Raw genomic sequence first — 17,846 nt, 5'->3', positions numbered from 1 at the left:
TCTTCTCTTCTTTCTCTTCTCTTCTCTTCTCCTCTCTTCTCTTCTCTTCGCCCTTTGCCTGTTGGAAGCTTATGCTCTCCCTCTCAAGAGCATTAAAGCTTTGCTGCAGAAGGATCCTGTTTGTGTGCCGCGTCGTTTCTTGCTGGCGAGAAGGTAGCGCGGGACATTGTATTTTTGTTCTTTTAGTCAGATGAATTTTTTTGAAGGTGAAGTAATTCAACCAACAGTGGTATTATGTCCTGACAAAAGACACTTATCTCCTATGACCATGAACATAAACTAGCCCAGGCAAAGGCTATCTCCAGCATCTGTAAAAGCACAGTTATGAACTCAGCACTCAGCAGATCTGTTCTCTCAATACTAATGGGTAGAAAATTCATGAGAACAGTAGGATGTGCTCTGCGGATGTGCGGGTCAAGTTATCCTTGTAGTTGATGTGCTGGGACCTTGTCTGGGACCTTGTCTGGGTGCTGCTCTGACCTGGGGCAGATAGGACGGGTGTAACTGCTGCAAGGACGTTAGACAGCATTGTTTTTACCTTTCTGTTCAGCTTAATATTCCGTTTGTCTGTCTGTCTGTCTAAGTGTATCCTTATATTCTTATTAGAGAACAGAGAAACGTGCAGATGATTTCCCCATTAAGTCATCTCTTCTTGGTTTGCGATGTTATTGGAGTTATGTTTGCATCCACAGGACACACATGGAATCCAAGCGCCATGTCCCTGAGATAGGAAAGTTCTCCTAGTGTCTCAGCAGCTGAATGGATTGTGCCTTGAGGAAGCCAGCTTAATATTGCCATTGTAGACTCTTTCATCCTTACTTCTCTGTATAGCCCTGGCTGTCCTGGGACTCACTTTGTAGACCAGGCTGGCCTCAAACTCAGAAATCCGCCTGCTTCTGCCTCCCGAGTGCTGGGATTAAAGGCGTGCACCACCATGCCCGGCTACTTACTTATTCTTGTGGAGGCTGGGAAGGGGCTGGACCCAGAACATTGTGACATTGTGTGTTCTTGACAAGTATTGTGTACTGAGTTCCATCTTCAGCACTTTTCTTGCCTTCAGGGAAAAGTATGTAAGCCTGAACAGCAGACGGTGGCAGGAGCCCTCAGATGAACTTCTAAGCATCAAAGTCTTATACAATGAAGAGCCGAGCTCATTCTTCTTACCCAGACCAATTTCTCTATCCCGGCTCCCTCTCACAGCCTGTCAAAAATCCTTGGGACATCCTGGGGTGTAAAGAAATTATGTTTCTGTTTACATTTACAGATTCATTAGGGGACATTCCCTCATTTTCTCAGGATTGTAAAACAAGGTATCCGCAGGGGCTAATATTAAAACATCAGCATCATAGGTTCCCATCATCTGCTCATCTGAGCATAGGAAACTGGATGGAGGGCTGAGTTGGTCCAAGCCAGAGTTCTAGAATAGCTGCTCAAACCATTCTTACGAGGCCAAGGTGAATTGTGGGGAATCTGTGCCAGGGGCTGAGGTTCTGTAATGGCCTTGACTCCAGCTAAAGAATGGAGGTTCTGAAAGAACATAGACTTGACTGTAGTTAGTTTGGGGGGATACCTGGTCAGATGGGTTATTCTGAGAGTCCTGTGGGTTTAGCCATACTCAACTTCTCCACGTTTTAAGTTAAGAGGTAGGGGAAGGAATTAGTTTTTGAGATAAAAAGGGCATAAAATCGTGACAATAGCTATATTGTGACATTTAGGAAAGGAAAGGTAAAATGGGGGCACACAGTCACTGTCTGACATTCAGTTTGCAGCAGGAGCACTTCTTAAACTTTATGTGGTCACTAGGGTTTATCACAGTCGGACACAGATGATACTGGCTCCAGACACAAGCAACTCGCTGTGTGACTGTGACAAAGCCCCAACTAGTCTCCTCCCTATTCAGGTCGATGCGTGGGTTGGAGCTGGAGTGGCAGCTCGGTGGCACAGCAGGTACAGCTCTGGATTCAATCCTCTGAGCTGGGGTGACAGACCACCCACTTTAATGTCACAGCAACATCAAATTGCCGTAAAGAACGTTTTCAAATGCCTTGTTAGTGATTCTTATCCCTTGATTAGCACAGACTGCCACAGACTTGTCTAACCAAGAAACTCATGAATCATACATTAAAAAAATAATAATCAGGCTTTAAAAGTCTGTGACCATTTCATTCATGGATACAATGTATTTTTGGCAATTTCCAAGTTTTTTTTTTTTTTTTTTTTAACTGCTTGCTGAGCAAATGCTGATCTCTCCCGTTTCCAGTCAGCTCTGCTCACAGCCGTCTTCCTCTTAGATCGTCCTATTCCACTGCCCCATTTTTTCCTGCACTTGGGAGAAATAATTGCAATGTTTCTTTTTCAGCCTCCTGGGACAAACAGCCTGGAAATCCTGCTGAGGAGTGTACGTGCGTCCGTCCATGCGTGTGTGCTTGCGTGCATGCATGCATGTAGACAGCATGGGAATTTAAAAAACAAGAGCCCTCCTCAGGTCTCTTGGAAGGAGGTGGATCAGTGACTGCTCAGGAGTCTGGAACCGCTGCTCATCTTTTTGCACAGGGTACTACTACAGTCACCTTTGCTAGGAGCCTTTTCCACTGAGAGGAATTACCCTTCTGCTTTATAATTAATGGGTTCCTCATCTGAGCTCCCTGGTGCCCCTTCTCGATCACTTCAGGCCTTACTTGAGGAGGTTCAAGAAAAAGGTTCAGTGAGTGTCTTAATGACCAGCCAGAATAAAAGTGCCCATGTTTGTATGTACTGTTGGTTCCCAGGATGTGGCTGAGGGGACCCAAGGGACAGAAGTCTTTTTGAGCAGTGACGCCCCTCCCACCTTATGTGGAGCTGCATCTCCTAGCGTCACAAAGATGCCACATGGTCCATCTAGAACAACTCAGTGCCATTGATATTTAGAGTGGCCTGGTCCTGGCATGGAGAATCTGGCTAAGGTAGTGTCATGGGTTCAGCTGTCAACTTGACACCTTGGGAAGAGGGAACTCCAGTCAAGAAACTGCCTCCATCAATGGCTGGCCTATGAACATGTCTGTGGGGCATTTTTATGGTCACAAAATTGATGCAGGAGGGCCCAGCCTACTGTGAGTGGTGCCATCCCTAGGCCTGTGATATAGACAAGTAGCTGGTATGGTGATGCATGTGTAGGGAGGGGAGCAAACGTGAGCATATCTCTATGAGTTTAATGTTAGCTTGGTCTATATATTGAGTTTCAGAACAGCCAAGGCTACATAGTGAGCATGTGTTTAAAAATAACAAAAACAACAAACAAACAAACAAACAAACAAAACAAAACAGGAAAATTGTCAGGAGCCATAATGGGACAAGCTAATAACTAGCAGGTGATCATCCTGAAATGGCCTGCTTTGGATTATTATATAATTTGCGACAGGTACACACTTACTAAGCAAGGCTGTAAGGGTTTAGGAAAGTTTTTAAATCATTTTAGGAAAGATTTTTGCTATTAATATGTTTTTTCTGTTATTATTAAACATATATAACAATCACTAAGTAACAGCACAGCCCTTTGGAGCAGATCCACGAAGATGTACTGTCCTATAGTGATGCTATATAGATAAATAGATGACTTAAGTCTTTATGATGATCCTATAAGAATTCCTAAAATTATATCAGTGATTATTAAGCTCATTTATAGTGGGACTTCGATTAGGTCCTTTTCTGATAGTCAAAAGAGAACTTTCCCAGTCTCCCAAGTGTCACCAGTTAGTTGCTCTTGATAGTAACCAGACTTTCTCCTACTCACAGCACATTCCAAGAAGTTATAAAACAATTAACCAAAGATCATAAAAAGGGAACTAACAATTTACTGTAGGTGCTAGGACAGAAGATACAATATTAACTAGGTTTATCTATACAAAACTTCACTTATAACTTAGTTATGGTTTTAAACCTTCGGTGAACCTGTGGAGCTGAGACAGGTGATGGATGTTTAGCCAGATAATTACTCCTCATGGATATGCATGTAAACATTTGCAGTTGTAAACTTCCATTTCAATTTATGTGTGAACTTTTGATGAACTTTGTAACATGTGATCATGTATTCTGAAAGATGTTTAAGGGCTGAGGACAGAGAAGAGTCAGGACTGAGGTGAGAGGAACTGAGCTGAGAGGGGAACTGAGCTGAGGAGAAGTTCTTAGAACACTTTTTAGAGTAGAAGGAGAATGCAGAGTGGAATAACTTAGAAACTATAGGTAACATAAAGTACTAAGAGCAATGTGCAGAATACAGAGGGAAAGAGGAAAGAAGATGCTGCAGAATTGCAGGAGCAGCAGGCAGGCTTCTTACCATGGGACAAAATAGGTCCCATGGCAAGGACAAGGCAGGCTTAGTCTTATTAAAAGAAACAAAGCTTTTATCTTACAAATATGGGTTTAATCCATTTAGCAGCATTAAAAGGGTAGAAGCCTTTTCTTTCTCTATGTAATAAAGATTGGAGCGCATTTTTCATCCAGAATGAGTGAGTGAGTTCTTTCTGTACCAGTGCTTGGTCTTTTGCTCCATATGCATATGTAAGTATGGATGTGTTATGTAAGTATGTAATTGTGAGAATGTGTGCGCGTGCTGGGCCCAACTGGGGTTGAATGGAAGTGTATAAATGAGTAAATGAGCATGTATGAATCTGTATATGAACTTATGTGAGATTATGCATATTCACTTACATAAAAGTTTTCCCTTCCTTGAATGTTATTTTCTTCTCCTGGTTCAATAGAAGTTTATTGCTCCAAACTTCCCCCTAGCCTGACAAGCAAGAGGCATCTGGACAATAGGGAAAAGGATCCTCTACTTAACCTCCTGCTGTTTTAGGGTGAGGTGCTAAGTGCCTGAGACTGCAGTCTCTGGCCTCAGAGGAACACAGAAGGCAGGTCAGCTACAATAGCATAGTAACTTAGACTTAGATAAGTAACCTTTTTATTATAGAGCAACCCTAAATTTCTCGTAAGACAAAGTCTTACCCTCCACCTAGGCTCTTCCCCTTCCACTGCCTCAAGAAGAACTGACAAGAAAGAAGAACCACCCCACCCCCACCCCCAAGTCGGAGCTGCTTCCACCCCCAGAGAAGAGAGTGAGTCCAGGAGCAAGGCTGTAAGCAGTGTTTCTCCATGGTCTCTGCTTCAGTTCCTGCCTCCAGACTCCTGCTTGAGTTCTCTCGCCCCGACTTCCCTCAGTGACAGACTGTGATGTGAACGCATAAGCCAAACAAGCCCTTTCCTTCCTCCGTGTTGGTTTGGTTGTGTTTTATCACGGTGATGGAAAGCAGACTAGCACAGGTGGCCACTCTTGTGCTGGGCGGCGGCAGAGCAAAGCCAGCATTCCTGCTGAGGGATCCTCGGAATTTTCTGGACACCAGCAGTGCTCAGACATCACCCCTTCCTTTTGTCTTTCTCCACTTGAGAGGAAAAAGCATGGCACTAGAATGCCCAGAGTGGCTTTTATTCTAGTAGAGACTCTGTTTCCAAGGAGACAGCGTGGCAGAGCAGTAAGGCAGGAGAGGCTTCTGGGTCGGCAGGAAGTAAGTAGTCCCATGATCCCCATGGTTTTTAGAAAGGTCACATAAAGGCCACCATTTCTTAATACTTTGTAAAACTGAACACATGCTCTGGGTTTGTTTTTTTGTTTGTTTGTTTGTTTTTGTTTTTGTTTTTTTAAATCTCAAAAAGGGAATGAGACTTTGGGAAACATGCTGTTAATTTACCTGCCCCCTACTCAACTTTCCCATTACAGCATAATCCTCTCCTGTCACTAGGCCTGGAGCTTCACTGCCACAGTTTACAGTTTCAGCTTCAAGTGAGGGGCCCGGATGTCTGAGGATGCTCTGGGTAGGGGGAAGAAGAGGAGAACGTGAGTGTGCTAAGGAATTGGATTCTACGGAGGGAGGGGGCTTGGAGCGTTTGTATCCTATCTGCTTCCTGGAAGGCTCCACGTCTGGACCTGAGGGCAAAGAGAGACTGACTGACTCTGGATGGAGACAAATCTGCCTGCTTACACAGGTCCTTCCGATTCACAGCTTGCCTTGTTCTGTGGGCGGGTTATGGTTGTCACCAGACCCAACCATAAGATTTCCATGTTATTGCTGGAAAGGACTGAGACCATGTGCTGTAGTTTGGATATGGTACGTCTGCAAAGGTACCTGTCTGATCACCCATTTGACAAAGCTGAGAGGGGGCAGGACCTTTAAAGGGCTGGGCTCAGGTAAATTTGTTTAGGTCACTGGGAGATCTTCCCTTTAAAGAAATTAAGGTATTTTTGTGTGGGAATCCCAAGTTCCTGTAAGAGCCAGGTATGAGTGAGCGATCCTGGTTCTGGAATCACTCTCTGCATCCATGTCTTAGCGCACAGTCTCTGCTTGCACATACTCTGCCCCGATGTCCTCTAACAAGATGTGAGGTCGTGAGGTCATCAGGGGATCCTCACCAGAATTAGCACCATGACATTTGGCAATATTTTTTGTAACTCTAAAACTGTTAAGACAAAGAATTGTATGTATCTCTTTATAAAGTATCCAGCCTCATGCATTGTGTTAGAGCAGCAGGGTAATACACTATTTACACACCACCTTCAGAATGGGCAAGAAGTATGGGAGAGATTATCAATAGAAGGGTCAACATTTCCATCCTACCGAGATGGTAGAAGGGGAAGAAACAGTATTACAAGCTATAGGCACATAGTGCTTTTAAAATAGAAGAGCAATATTTTCAAGGTTTGTTGTGGAGGAGAAACTTGGGGCATGTCAATAATAAGCCCAAAGGCTTGGAATCAACTGTCAAAAAAATTGACTTTGCCCAATTCCTTCAACTGCAGCAACAGTTCCAAGAGTTGGAAACTGTAAGCATTCCTTATATTAGGCTCTTACAAGTGTTCAGTCTATGGATGAAATGTATTCACCATCTTCATAGTTCTAGACACTAAATTACTAGACACCAAACAAAATGATTCTAATGCAGTGGTTCTCAACCTTCCTAGTGCTGCAACCCTTTAATACAGTTCCTCATGTTGTAGTGATCCCAAACTATAAAATTATTTTGTTGCTACTTTATAACTGTAATTTTGCTACGGATATGAACTGTAATATAGATATCTGAAATGAGATCCCCTAAGGGGTCATGACTCACAGGTTGAAAACTGCTGTTCTAATAAACCCCGGAGAGCCAGAGCTGGGGCACAGTGCTTGTGACACCAAGTCACTTGGAAAGCTGAGTACAGTTAAAGGGGTCTTGCTCCTTCCTATATCTGTGCTGGTGTCCAAAGCTGGCACAACCATCAACATCTAGGCTTCCACTGTGTATGAAGATGGTCTTTTCTGGGTTGTTCCAGAAAGATAGGACAGGGACCAGAGAGAGGCTGGGAACTGCAGGGACAGAGCATTCATCTCCAAAGCAGGGTCCTTTACAACAATGAGATTTGTTCCCATCTGAACTATTTTGGTTTTGCATGTTCTCTGTCATTGTCAGAGGAGAGACTGCCTATGACTCCCACCCCTGGGGTCCAGTCTCAGGTGTCAGCTCTAAGTTGATCCAGGTAACTGACTCACCATATTCAAGAGTCCATGGTTTTATGAGTTGTCCTAAAATAACTGTCTTTGTAAAGCCAACACAATAGTGGGTAAAAAAGAAAAGCAGATGTTCTACTAAAACCATGACTTTCCTGTCATGATGCCTAAAGGTGGTTGAAACACTTGGCCTCTCTGCTCTGAGAATTGCTTCAGGGTTCTGTACTCTAAAGTTATTGCTGGTGAGATTTTCATCTTAGAGTCAACATCTGTGTTCTAGTTTGTCATTTTTTGTTTGTTTGTTTCTTCTATTTTCCCAATTTTGAGTTTTGTTTTTCAAGATAGTCTCTCTATGTAGCTCTCCCTATCCTCGAACGCCCTCTGTAGACCACACTGGCCTCAAACTCACAGAGCTCAGCCTGCTTCTGCCTCCTGACTGCTTAGATTAAAGGCCTGTGAGGCTAAACCCAGGTAATTTTGAATTTTGAGACAGGCTCTCATTATGTAGCTTAGGATGATCCTCCTGCCTCAGCCTCCCCAGGTGCTAAGATTATACTAAAAAACCCTTTCTCCACTAAGCAGCAGTGTTCAGAGGTGAGCCTCGGGGCTCTGATTTAACAGTCTGATAATGAATCCACGTACAGAGACATTCACAGCCTCACAGGGCCTGGGGGAGGGGCTTTGCTACACAAGTGAGCTTGCTCCGTCTCTGCTCTCTGGCTACCACCACCTTTGCTCTACTGCCAGACGCTCTACCCTGATGTTCGGCCTCACAGCAGGTCCAGAAACAATGGAGTCAAGTGTCCATGGGTGCAAAACTCTAAAACAGTGAACCCAAGTACACCTCTTTAATTGATTTTCTCAAGTATTTCATCACAGTGACAGAAAACCAGCCAGTAACAGATAACTCCAGGCTATATATGTGGTTCCCTCTTTGGAGTGATTTTGTTCCCAAGAGGACAGTACAGTCTGGAGCCATTTTATTGTACTAAGATTGGGGGATGGCACAACTGGAAACTACCCCTAGGTTAAGTCCAGAGATATTATTAAACTTCATGCAGTGTATAAGACAACTTCCAACAACTAATAGTTACTGGCCCTAAAATGTCAATTGTGTTGTTGAGAAGCCCTGCCCTAGGGAGCTGGAACAGACGGTAATAATGTTGCATGCTTATGGACAGCTTTCTGTAGCCAGCTCTCCACAGGAGCACAGGAGCTGTGCATGCTACCTGTGCCAGCAAAGTGCAAAGTGGGCATCATCCTCATCAATGTATGAGAAACAAATCTCAGCTCCAGAGAAGTCACAGGGTTAGTCAAGATCCAACAGCTCAGACACGCAGAAACAGGACTCCAAGTCTGGTCAAATGTGGAGGTGCAGGTTCACCAGCCCTGTGCTACACTGGGAGGCCTTGCCATAATGGCACATCGTCTCTAGCAGAGCGTCAGGCTGAATCCAGGCAAGAAGATACTCAGGAGCAAAGAGACCAAAGAGAGCCTGCATTTCCTGCATGTACCTGAAGGAGGCACTCTCGAGAGCCATGAAAACTGCTACGGGGAGGTTAGAGCCTCCATTTCCCAGGTCATGGTACAACATTATACATTTCTCATACGAGGCATGTATGAGCTGAGGAGGAGCTGCCTGCCCATCTTCCTACAGCATGAAGTGAATGTTACCGTCACTTCACTTAATATCATGGGTCTCAAACTATTTTATCATAAAATAACATTTACAAGAGAACTAACAGTAGAAGATAAAATTGTTTACAGCTCACGTAGTATATAGTATTGTTTTGGTTTGGGAAAACGGCGACCCTAAATAGATTTCGTCTGGGAGTGTGCCGCATGTGGGGCAGGAACCCAGGCTGGGACGGCGCAGATGGAGCCTGCCGGCGTGGAGTGTCCCACTCCTGCTTCAAAAGAACAGCACATCACAGAGCTAAACATAGCAAGCACAGAGAGCACAGCGAACCCCACGGAAGCATCCTCTGTGATTTCAAAGAACATTTCCGTGGGTGCCGGTTCCAGCAGGGCTGTGAGTGAGGGCTGTCTCAGTGGTTTCCAAATCCCACAGCCTGAGACGAAGGTGTCCACCTTCTGTTCTGAGACTCTTAATAATGCAGAGAATTAAACAAATTCTGATAAACACTGGAGAGAGCCAGAGAAAAGGTGGGCTAACCCACTTGTATCTTGATTTTTTTTTTTTTTTTTAAGCTGCATGACCTTCTGGCTAGCAACTGATACTTCAATATTTTATTCAATGAATATTTGATGTGACATATTTTCACACTGAAAGCTGCTCAGATGAGTTAGTCATCTCTGCAGTGAATCAGTTACTTACAAATGGGTCTTCTGTTTCCTGGGAATCTGAGCACCTCCCCATAGTCTGACCTGTATCCAAAACCACTTCCTGCCACAATGGGGACATTTCTCTGCACAGGTGTGTTTGTTTAAAGAAGGGCTCTCCAGCCAACTCCTCAAATGAGAGAACTTCAAAATGTCATGGCTGGGAGGTCTCAAGAGACGTCTCACTGAAGAGATGAGGAAAGAGGCCAGAGACCGAGAGAGACTGGCCCCGAGCACACAGGGAATTGCCTGCAGAGCCAAAAAAGGTCATTTTCATTTAGTATTCAAGGTTTCTCACCTTCACTGGGGTAATTCCAAGGGGTGAGGTGGAGGAACAAACTCCCTCTGCATTTACCATTAATCAAAGAAAATTAAGAACACACTCTACCTTTGAAGATCTAACTTAAATGCTTCACTGTCAACTGGGCTAGATTTAGGGCCACCTAGGTGATTGGTGAGGCAGGGCTCCTCTTTCTCTTTCTCTCTCCATCCTTTCCCCCTTCCCTTTCCACACCTCTTCTTATCCCTCCACCATCTATCCATCCTGAATGTAACTGTGAGACGGTGTTCCCAAACGTGTGCATCACCAAATCCAGAGCTGAGGGCCTGGATGGAAGGAAAGGAGGACAAAAGAGCAAGCCATCTGGGGACCAACACTCATCCTTTCTGCTTATCTGTCACCTGGACAGCCACTACCACATGTGCCCACACTTTGACATTTTAGCCAAGTGCATGGTACGCGACAGCCACATACTGAAACTAGGAGCTAAAACCATCCTTTCCTCTTTTAAGTTGTTTCTGTGGGTATTTTGTCACAACAATGAGAAAAATAATAAATTCCTTATTGAAATTAGAATGATACTCAAGTGGAAAAAAAACACAAGGCAAGCAATAAGTCCTGGTTCCAAGAGCAGATATGAAACAACAAGCTCATGTGGATTTGGCTGCCTGAAATATCAAGAGCACTAGTGTGATGGTTTGTATTTGCTTGGCCCAGAGTAGCAATATTTGGAAGTATGGCCCTGTTGGAGTAGGTGTGTCACTGTGGGTATGGGCTTTAAGACCCTTATCCTAGCTGCCTGGAAGTCAGTCTTCTACTAGCAGCCTTCAGATGAAGGTGTAGAACTCTCAGCTGTGCCTGCATCCTGTCTGCCTGGATGCTGCCATGCTCCTGCCTTGATGATGATGGACTGAACCTCTGAACCTGTAAGCCAGTCCCAATTAAATGTTGTCCTTTATAAGACTTGTATTGGTCACAGTCTCTGTTCACTACAGTAAAGTCCTAACTAAGAAAACCACTATGGGGTTCTGTGTAACCCTAGGGACACAGTAAGACACTGGTAATAGTTGACCTTGGAATTCTTCAGTATAATATTCCAACAGGAAACAACTCATACAGATGTTAACATCTGAGATTTGTTTTTAAAATATTAGAAATGAGTATGAAGTCTGCCTTCAGCAACCCTCATATTTTAGAGCCTCATTGGTCTCCCCGTACCAGCAAGTCAAGAATATGACTGTTACAGAAGCCAGGGAGAGTGGCACACAGAGACAAGTTTTCTAAATGACAAGGCTCTCCGCTGTTTGCAGTCACTCTGACGGCATGACTTGAGGCCATACTGCTCACAGTTCAGCTATCGATCTTCGGGTTATTTCAGATAATTGAAATTTCTGGGCTTTGAGGAGGTAGCCAGCATCCTTGACCTGTATCTTTATTAGCCCAGAGAGCCAAGGTTATTACTAATGAAGTTCAAAGGGAGGGGGCTCCGCCATAAGGCCTTTGGGAAAACAAACAAACAAAAAAAATCCCCAAACAAAACAAAACAAAACACAAAAGCCTCAGCTATGTGGTGAGATGAGCGGCTGTCCCTTACAAAGTCCCCAGAGGTGGTTTCTAACGTCCTTGAGTCAAAGCCAGAATCAGTCTGAAATCAAGGGCAATGGCTGCACTCTTTAGTCTACTGTGTGCTATTGATTTTCCTGGCTTCAGTGCTAGAAACTGAATCTTCGAGTCTGTCTTTCTCCATGTACAACAATCCTCCTTGTACAATACAGCCATAGGGAATAAGCTTAGTGTCTTTATAAATTGTGTGTGGGCATGGGTGAGTGAGGGTGGGCTGGCATGCACACACCGCAGTGCTCCTGTCGAGGTTAGGAGATGATTTTGGGGGGTGATTCCTCTTCTATCATATGGCTTTGGGGAGTTGAGTCCAAGTTACCAGGTCTGGCAACAAGTACTTAGACCCACTGAGCTAGGAACTCCTCCTTACGTGAGCCACAGAATCCAAATTTATGAATTATTTTTTTTTAACTTCCCCAAGGTAAATTATACTGCCCAAGATTTTCCCTTTCTCCCTGCCTGCCTCTCTTCTCCCATCCCTCCCTCCTTTCATCCCTCCCTCCTTTCTTCTCTTCCTCCCTCCTTCCATCCCTCCCTCCTTTGTCTTTCCTTCTCAGTAAGCTATCCTGAAAAATCTAATCACCATCAGCACCAGTTCTGAAAGGCAGAAGACCGTCCATTCCATTGTATAAATAACATTGTGGAAGAGAGTGCAACTAAAGGCCTGGAATTTCCTACACTGCCCCAGGCTGTGAACAATTTTTTTTGGGGGGGGGGTGAGACAGGGTTTCTCTGTATAGCCCTGGCTGTCCTAGAACTCACTTTGTAGACCAGGCTGGCCTCAAACTCAGAAATCCACCTACCTCTGCCTCCCGAGTGCTGGGATTAAAGGCGTGCGCCACCACGCCCGGCTTGTGAACAATTTAAAAGCGAATGATTTCATCCTTTCTTGATGTCTAGGGGAATGGTCATGTCAAACCCAAACCATAAGTCTTCGTGCTTTATTTAAACCCTGTCATATTCAGATTGATCCAATCATAAAGAAGTAAGACACCACTTGGATTCTAGACACACCTGAGGATCTGTGGGGCCACCACCCCTCTTCTTTCTCTAAACCAAATGACCCAAGTTAATTCTCATTTTTTTTTTCATGTAGAAATTGCATGTTCTCTTTGATTACCATGCTCTATTCTTCCATAATACTTTTTTTCTTTTTCTGATTTGTTTTGGTTTGTTTTGGTTTTGGGACAAGGTCTCACATAGCCCAGACTGCCTCAAATTCTCTCAGTGGCAGAAAATGACCTTCGCATTATCACCCTCCCGCTTCCACCTCCCGAGTGTTGAGAGTACACTTGTGTATGCCAGACAAGTGCTCTACCAACTGAGCTGTATCCCAGTCTCTGTGATGGGTGGATCTCATGTGGCCTCTGCTGGCCTAGGGTGACCTTGCTTAATCCTTCTGCTTCCACTTTCAAGATACAGAGACTACAAAAAATCACATCAGCATGCCTGGCTTACTTTAGCATTGGGAGACAGAGCCACGTGTGCCTTTTAAGAGAATCTAATGCACTTCTAGGGAGTGACTCAGCCCAGTGGGCGGAGAGCTAACGATCTGCAGAGCAATGTTTTGTTGCACAAATTCCTTTTTCACAGGGCATTGTGGCATCACTTCTGGGTTCCCTGTTCAATAAATATCTAATTCTGGATGGAACCTCCAAATCTCTCCTCTTCTCTTTATTCCTTTCTCTCATGGCCTCTGCCCTGTTGCTTTGTGAGTTTCAATTCTTTCTTAGTTTTCTGAAGCTTCTTTTTTTTCTTTTCAGTTCAACAATCATGCTTGTGGAAGATGGACATATTCACCCCTCATCCTTTTATGCTTCTCTTGTTTTTCCACCAAGAGTGGGTCACCTGTGTCCTCTCCTTGACTGGGCGTGGCTACCAGCATGCTTTAGAGGCTCATGTATGGACAGTTCTAAGTGTAGACCTTGTTTTTTGCTCGGCTCTCTGGATCCTCTATTATTGTCATAGAGAGATAATAAGAGCAGCCTGCTAGCCTGTTGGTGTGCAGAAAATAAAAGCAGATGCACCCACCTACAGCTTAGAGCCATTTAGCTGAGCTCAGCCAAAGAGAGCAGAGCCCTGTGGCCGATCTTCAGACTTTGTCACACTGCAGGGAGCTTATGTGAACCATGAGCCCAACAGCTGTTCCAGCAGTCCTCTGTGAGACAGAACCGAATTGCACCCAACCACAGGAAAGCGTCTCCAGGGAATGGGTGTTCCTTACAGCAAGAGGGATGGTAGCCCCTTTCTTCTCTTGGGACTGGGATGTAAAGACACAAAAGCCTTTAGAGGAGGAGCATGCCTAATCTGAAGGCTTAAAACTGGAAATGTTCCCACATCTGAATCTTCATGATCACTGACAAGCAGACCTCTCCAAGTCTTTCCTCCAATGGGTCAATGTGCAAAACTTGTTCCAAATGAAAAATTATTTAAAAATATTGTGCAATATTATCTACAGGTTATGTATAAGGTCTGTGTATGAAACAAACACATTTTATGATTCTATCCCCAAGGTGTCTCATTGGCAAGGATTCTGGAAAAAAAACAACCTGTAAAGTCCCAAATGTAAACATCTCTGATCCTAAGCATGTTGCACAAGGTGACTCAATCTACAGGGGAGAGATGACAAGAGGAAGGGAAACCAAAATCAAATTCCAGAGTAGGAAGGATGTCCTCAGTCAGGAGGTCTGGAGGAGGAGGAGGAGGGGGAAGAGGAAGAGGAAGAGGAGGAGGTACCCACAATAGCCTTGCTCATACACAGCAGCCCATAGGATGCAGCTTACCCTGGGGCACATCCAGGGCCCACGAGTCCAGTGCCTGGCAAGACCATGACAGGAGCAGGCAAAGCCTCCCCTGACTCAGAGCCTAGCCACTCACTCCTACAGCCCACCATGGCTCCTTTCCTGTCTTGGCCATCGCCCTCTTCCAAGGGCTCCAAGAAGGTCCTGCACACATATACATGAGCTCTTCATCCTCTTGATTCAAAGGTGGAAAGGTCTGCTCTATTTTTTCTGTGTTTGACCATGCCCATTTGAACCCCCCAACTCTTACAGCACACTCCTGTAGGCGTAGTTTCTGTGCACTGTGTAAAGGTTATCCTTGTGTTATTCAAATGCTGATTTCTCTGCCTTCATATGTTTTAATCCAGGCATGGCATTGCAATGCTTACGTCAAGAATCTCCTGTCTTGAGTTTGTGCAAACAATTCTTACCACTTATTCTCGGTCCTGTCAGTAAAAACTGATCACCCAATGACTGGGCAGAAGAGAGAAAAAAAGAATGGGACTTCCATCAGTCAGGGGAAGGAGGGGGAGGGGGAGGGAGAAAAAGAGGAGAGGAAAAGAGAGATTGAGCCACAAGAAGAGACAAAAGTTCATGAGAGTTCAGCTGAAGCATGGGAGGCCCTAAATGCAAATATTGTTGGAGTTATGTCTGGGAGGTAGCCAGATTTTGGGGGATAAGATAGACTGCCCAGATATTAAGGTGAAATTTGAAAATAAACCTTGGTCTCTCTGTGTTGTTATTAGGGAATTAGCTAGGATAAAGGCATATAGCCACTGTATTCATGTAACAATTATATTAAAAATAACATTTACACATTCCAGTGGTTGACTTTGCCCAAACTGAGCTTGCATTTAAGATGAGTCCCCAGGGTCCCATCACAGCCTGCCAGTGGCTTACCAACTCCTGGACCATAAAAAACAGTCATCCCTGCTTAAGCGCACAAGAAAAACAGAAAAGGTCATAGAATTTACTCCTTTCTGTAGTAACACACTCTCCCTTGTATATGTGGTGTAATGGCTGGTAACAGTTTTTAGCTTTATGGGGCCCTTTGGGCCCCATAAAGTATGCATACACATGAATATGATGTGCACAGGCATGTATGTATGTGTGCTTATGCATACATATAGGTACATTCCCCCTGCCCCTGACTTTTTCTTGAGCATGTCTCCCACAACTAACAGCCACGCTGTTCTGAATGGTCTGTAGAGACATTAGGGCCTGGGCAGACCAGGAGCACAGGCTGAAGCACGAGCTGGGGTTTGCACTCAGCTTGCGACACAGCTGGCCTGTCTGAGCTGGCCTCCAGCCTTCACTAGCTGTGAGTGTCAGCAGCAAGCAGCAGTTCAGCTGGCATACCCTGCTTCACCTGGGTGATGGCTAACGGTGTCTGTCAGCTTGACTGGATCTGGAATCCCCTACAAGTCAAATGGCTGGCCACTCCTGGGAGGGGTTTTCTTGACCAAGGTCCTTGAAGTGGGAAGATCCACGCTACATCTGGGCATCCCTGGGCTGGTGGCAGCCCAGCTCAAAGGGCGTGGAAGAAGGAATGCTTTGCCTTTTGTCTGTCTTCACTCTTGCTGACAAGCTCACCCAGCCTGTTGTTGAATTCCCTAACTGACAGTACCATGAGCATCTCTGGGCTTCCAAATGTACAGCAAAGACAAGCATTTCTCCCAGAACCCCACAGGCCTACAGCACCAGATTGAGACTGTGAACTGAGTAGCTACCAGATTCTTGGTATTGCCCACGGGAATTAAACATTGTTGGTCTACCTTATCATGAAACCCAATCTAATAAGTCTCCTTTGACTATGTATTCATTCCATCAATTCTGTTCCTTTAGATCAGAGACTCTCAACCTTCCTAATGCTATGAACCTTTAATATAGATCCCCAACCATAGAATTATTTTTTGTTGTTACTTCATAACTTCAATTTTGCTACTGTTACGAATCGTAATGTAAACATCTTATATGCAAGTTGTCTAATATATAACCCCTGTGAAAAGGTCATTCGACACCTAAAGGGTCTGAGACCCACAGGTTGAGAACCACAGCTCTAGGAACCCTGACACACTCTTAGTTACTTGGTTATAGCTAGTTGGAGATAAGACATGACTCTGTCCTAAACTAGCCTTGAACTGGGCTGTCTCCTGTCTCCCGATGCTTGCCAAGTGTTTGCTTCAGCCTCAGGAGGAGACGGAGGGCCAGCAATAGGCTAGGTGAACTTGTCGAGAAGCGTCAAGACTGGCAAAAAGCAACCAGGCAGAATTTGATGGAACAGGCAGGCTGCAGAGACTCTGTTCTAAGGTCTGTACACACACACCACCTTCCACCCTCAGCGCCTACAGTCTAGGTGTCCTGAGACCTGGGATGGCTAGAGTTGCCAAGGAGAAGCCTCTATTTTTGCTTACAAATGGACCTGACCAGTTTCCTGGTCCTAGGCAGGCCACCTCTCTTCTGGAGTGAAGTAGTCAGAACCTGGCTGAGGGCAGTCAGAGAAGCAATGTGCTCACTGGGCAGGACAAGGAGACCTTGCAAAGTTAATCTACAGAGCTCAGGCATACAGTCTGACCATTTCTATGCTCTCTTCAGCTCAGTTCCAAGAGCCCTGATGACAATCCTCCCATCTCAGTTGATCACATAGGGCGAATCTAGGCAGAAACCCTTCACAGTGGCCACAACAGCCAACAGCTAGACCCACAAAGAAAAAAAAAAAAAGATAAAAGCTAACAGAAGAACGTATAGGAGAGCATTTGGGCAAGGGTAGACTGCTTATAATAAACACCTCATTGGTGGGGGAAAGCATCTCTGTACTATACTCTGAGGAATAACACCAATTCCCACAGAAAAGTTAGATGACACCAGTATCTATTTAGGACAGCAATCTACAGCCCCAGGAAAAAGTCGCAGCATAGCCAAAGCGCCCCCTCCAGGAGAGCAGTGGTTACTGCAGGCTGGGAACCACCTACCTTTGAATGTTATCTTCAAGCTGCTTGACTTTGAATTCATCTTCCTCAGACTGCCTGCGCCTGGCTTCCTCCTCCTCCGCTGTTCCCGCCGGTACACCCTGCAGCAGCCATTTTTCTCGAAGCACTTTGGACTGTGGGAAGGAGGGAAGACAACAGATGACACCTTTTGGTTCACATCTCTTCTCTGGACCAGCAGGGCTTCTCCATCAAATCTTTCACTCAACTGTTCAGGTCTGACCCCTGCCTTCACCCCTCTCTCAGACGTGGCTTTCGTTATCTGCTTGGTCCTGGCAACCAGAATTTTTGGACTTTTTCCCCTATACCTTTTTTTTTTTTT

The 17,846-nt window shown here is 44.9% G+C and overlaps 1 protein-coding gene across 4 annotated transcripts in view; it reads right to left on the bottom strand.

Moving 5' to 3' along the window:
- Positions 1-17,846, bottom strand: part of LOC110322765 (paralemmin-2) — a 328,271-nt gene that overhangs the window by 97,639 nt on the left and 212,786 nt on the right. For all 4 annotated transcript variants that reach the window (XM_029539778.1, XM_021199503.2, XM_029539780.1 and 1 more), the window contains exon 4: positions 17,510-17,640. In XM_029539778.1, the coding sequence (XP_029395638.1) occupies positions 17,510-17,640 (131 nt within the window). The remainder of the gene's footprint in view (positions 1-17,509; positions 17,641-17,846) is intronic.

The sequence above is a fragment of the Mus pahari genome, chromosome 6 (assembly GCF_900095145.1).
Source record: "Mus pahari chromosome 6, PAHARI_EIJ_v1.1, whole genome shotgun sequence".
NCBI classification, from domain to species: domain Eukaryota; kingdom Metazoa; phylum Chordata; class Mammalia; order Rodentia; family Muridae; genus Mus; species Mus pahari.
The sequence above is the reverse complement of the archived record's forward strand: the minus strand, read 5'-3'. Positions and strand labels throughout refer to the sequence as shown.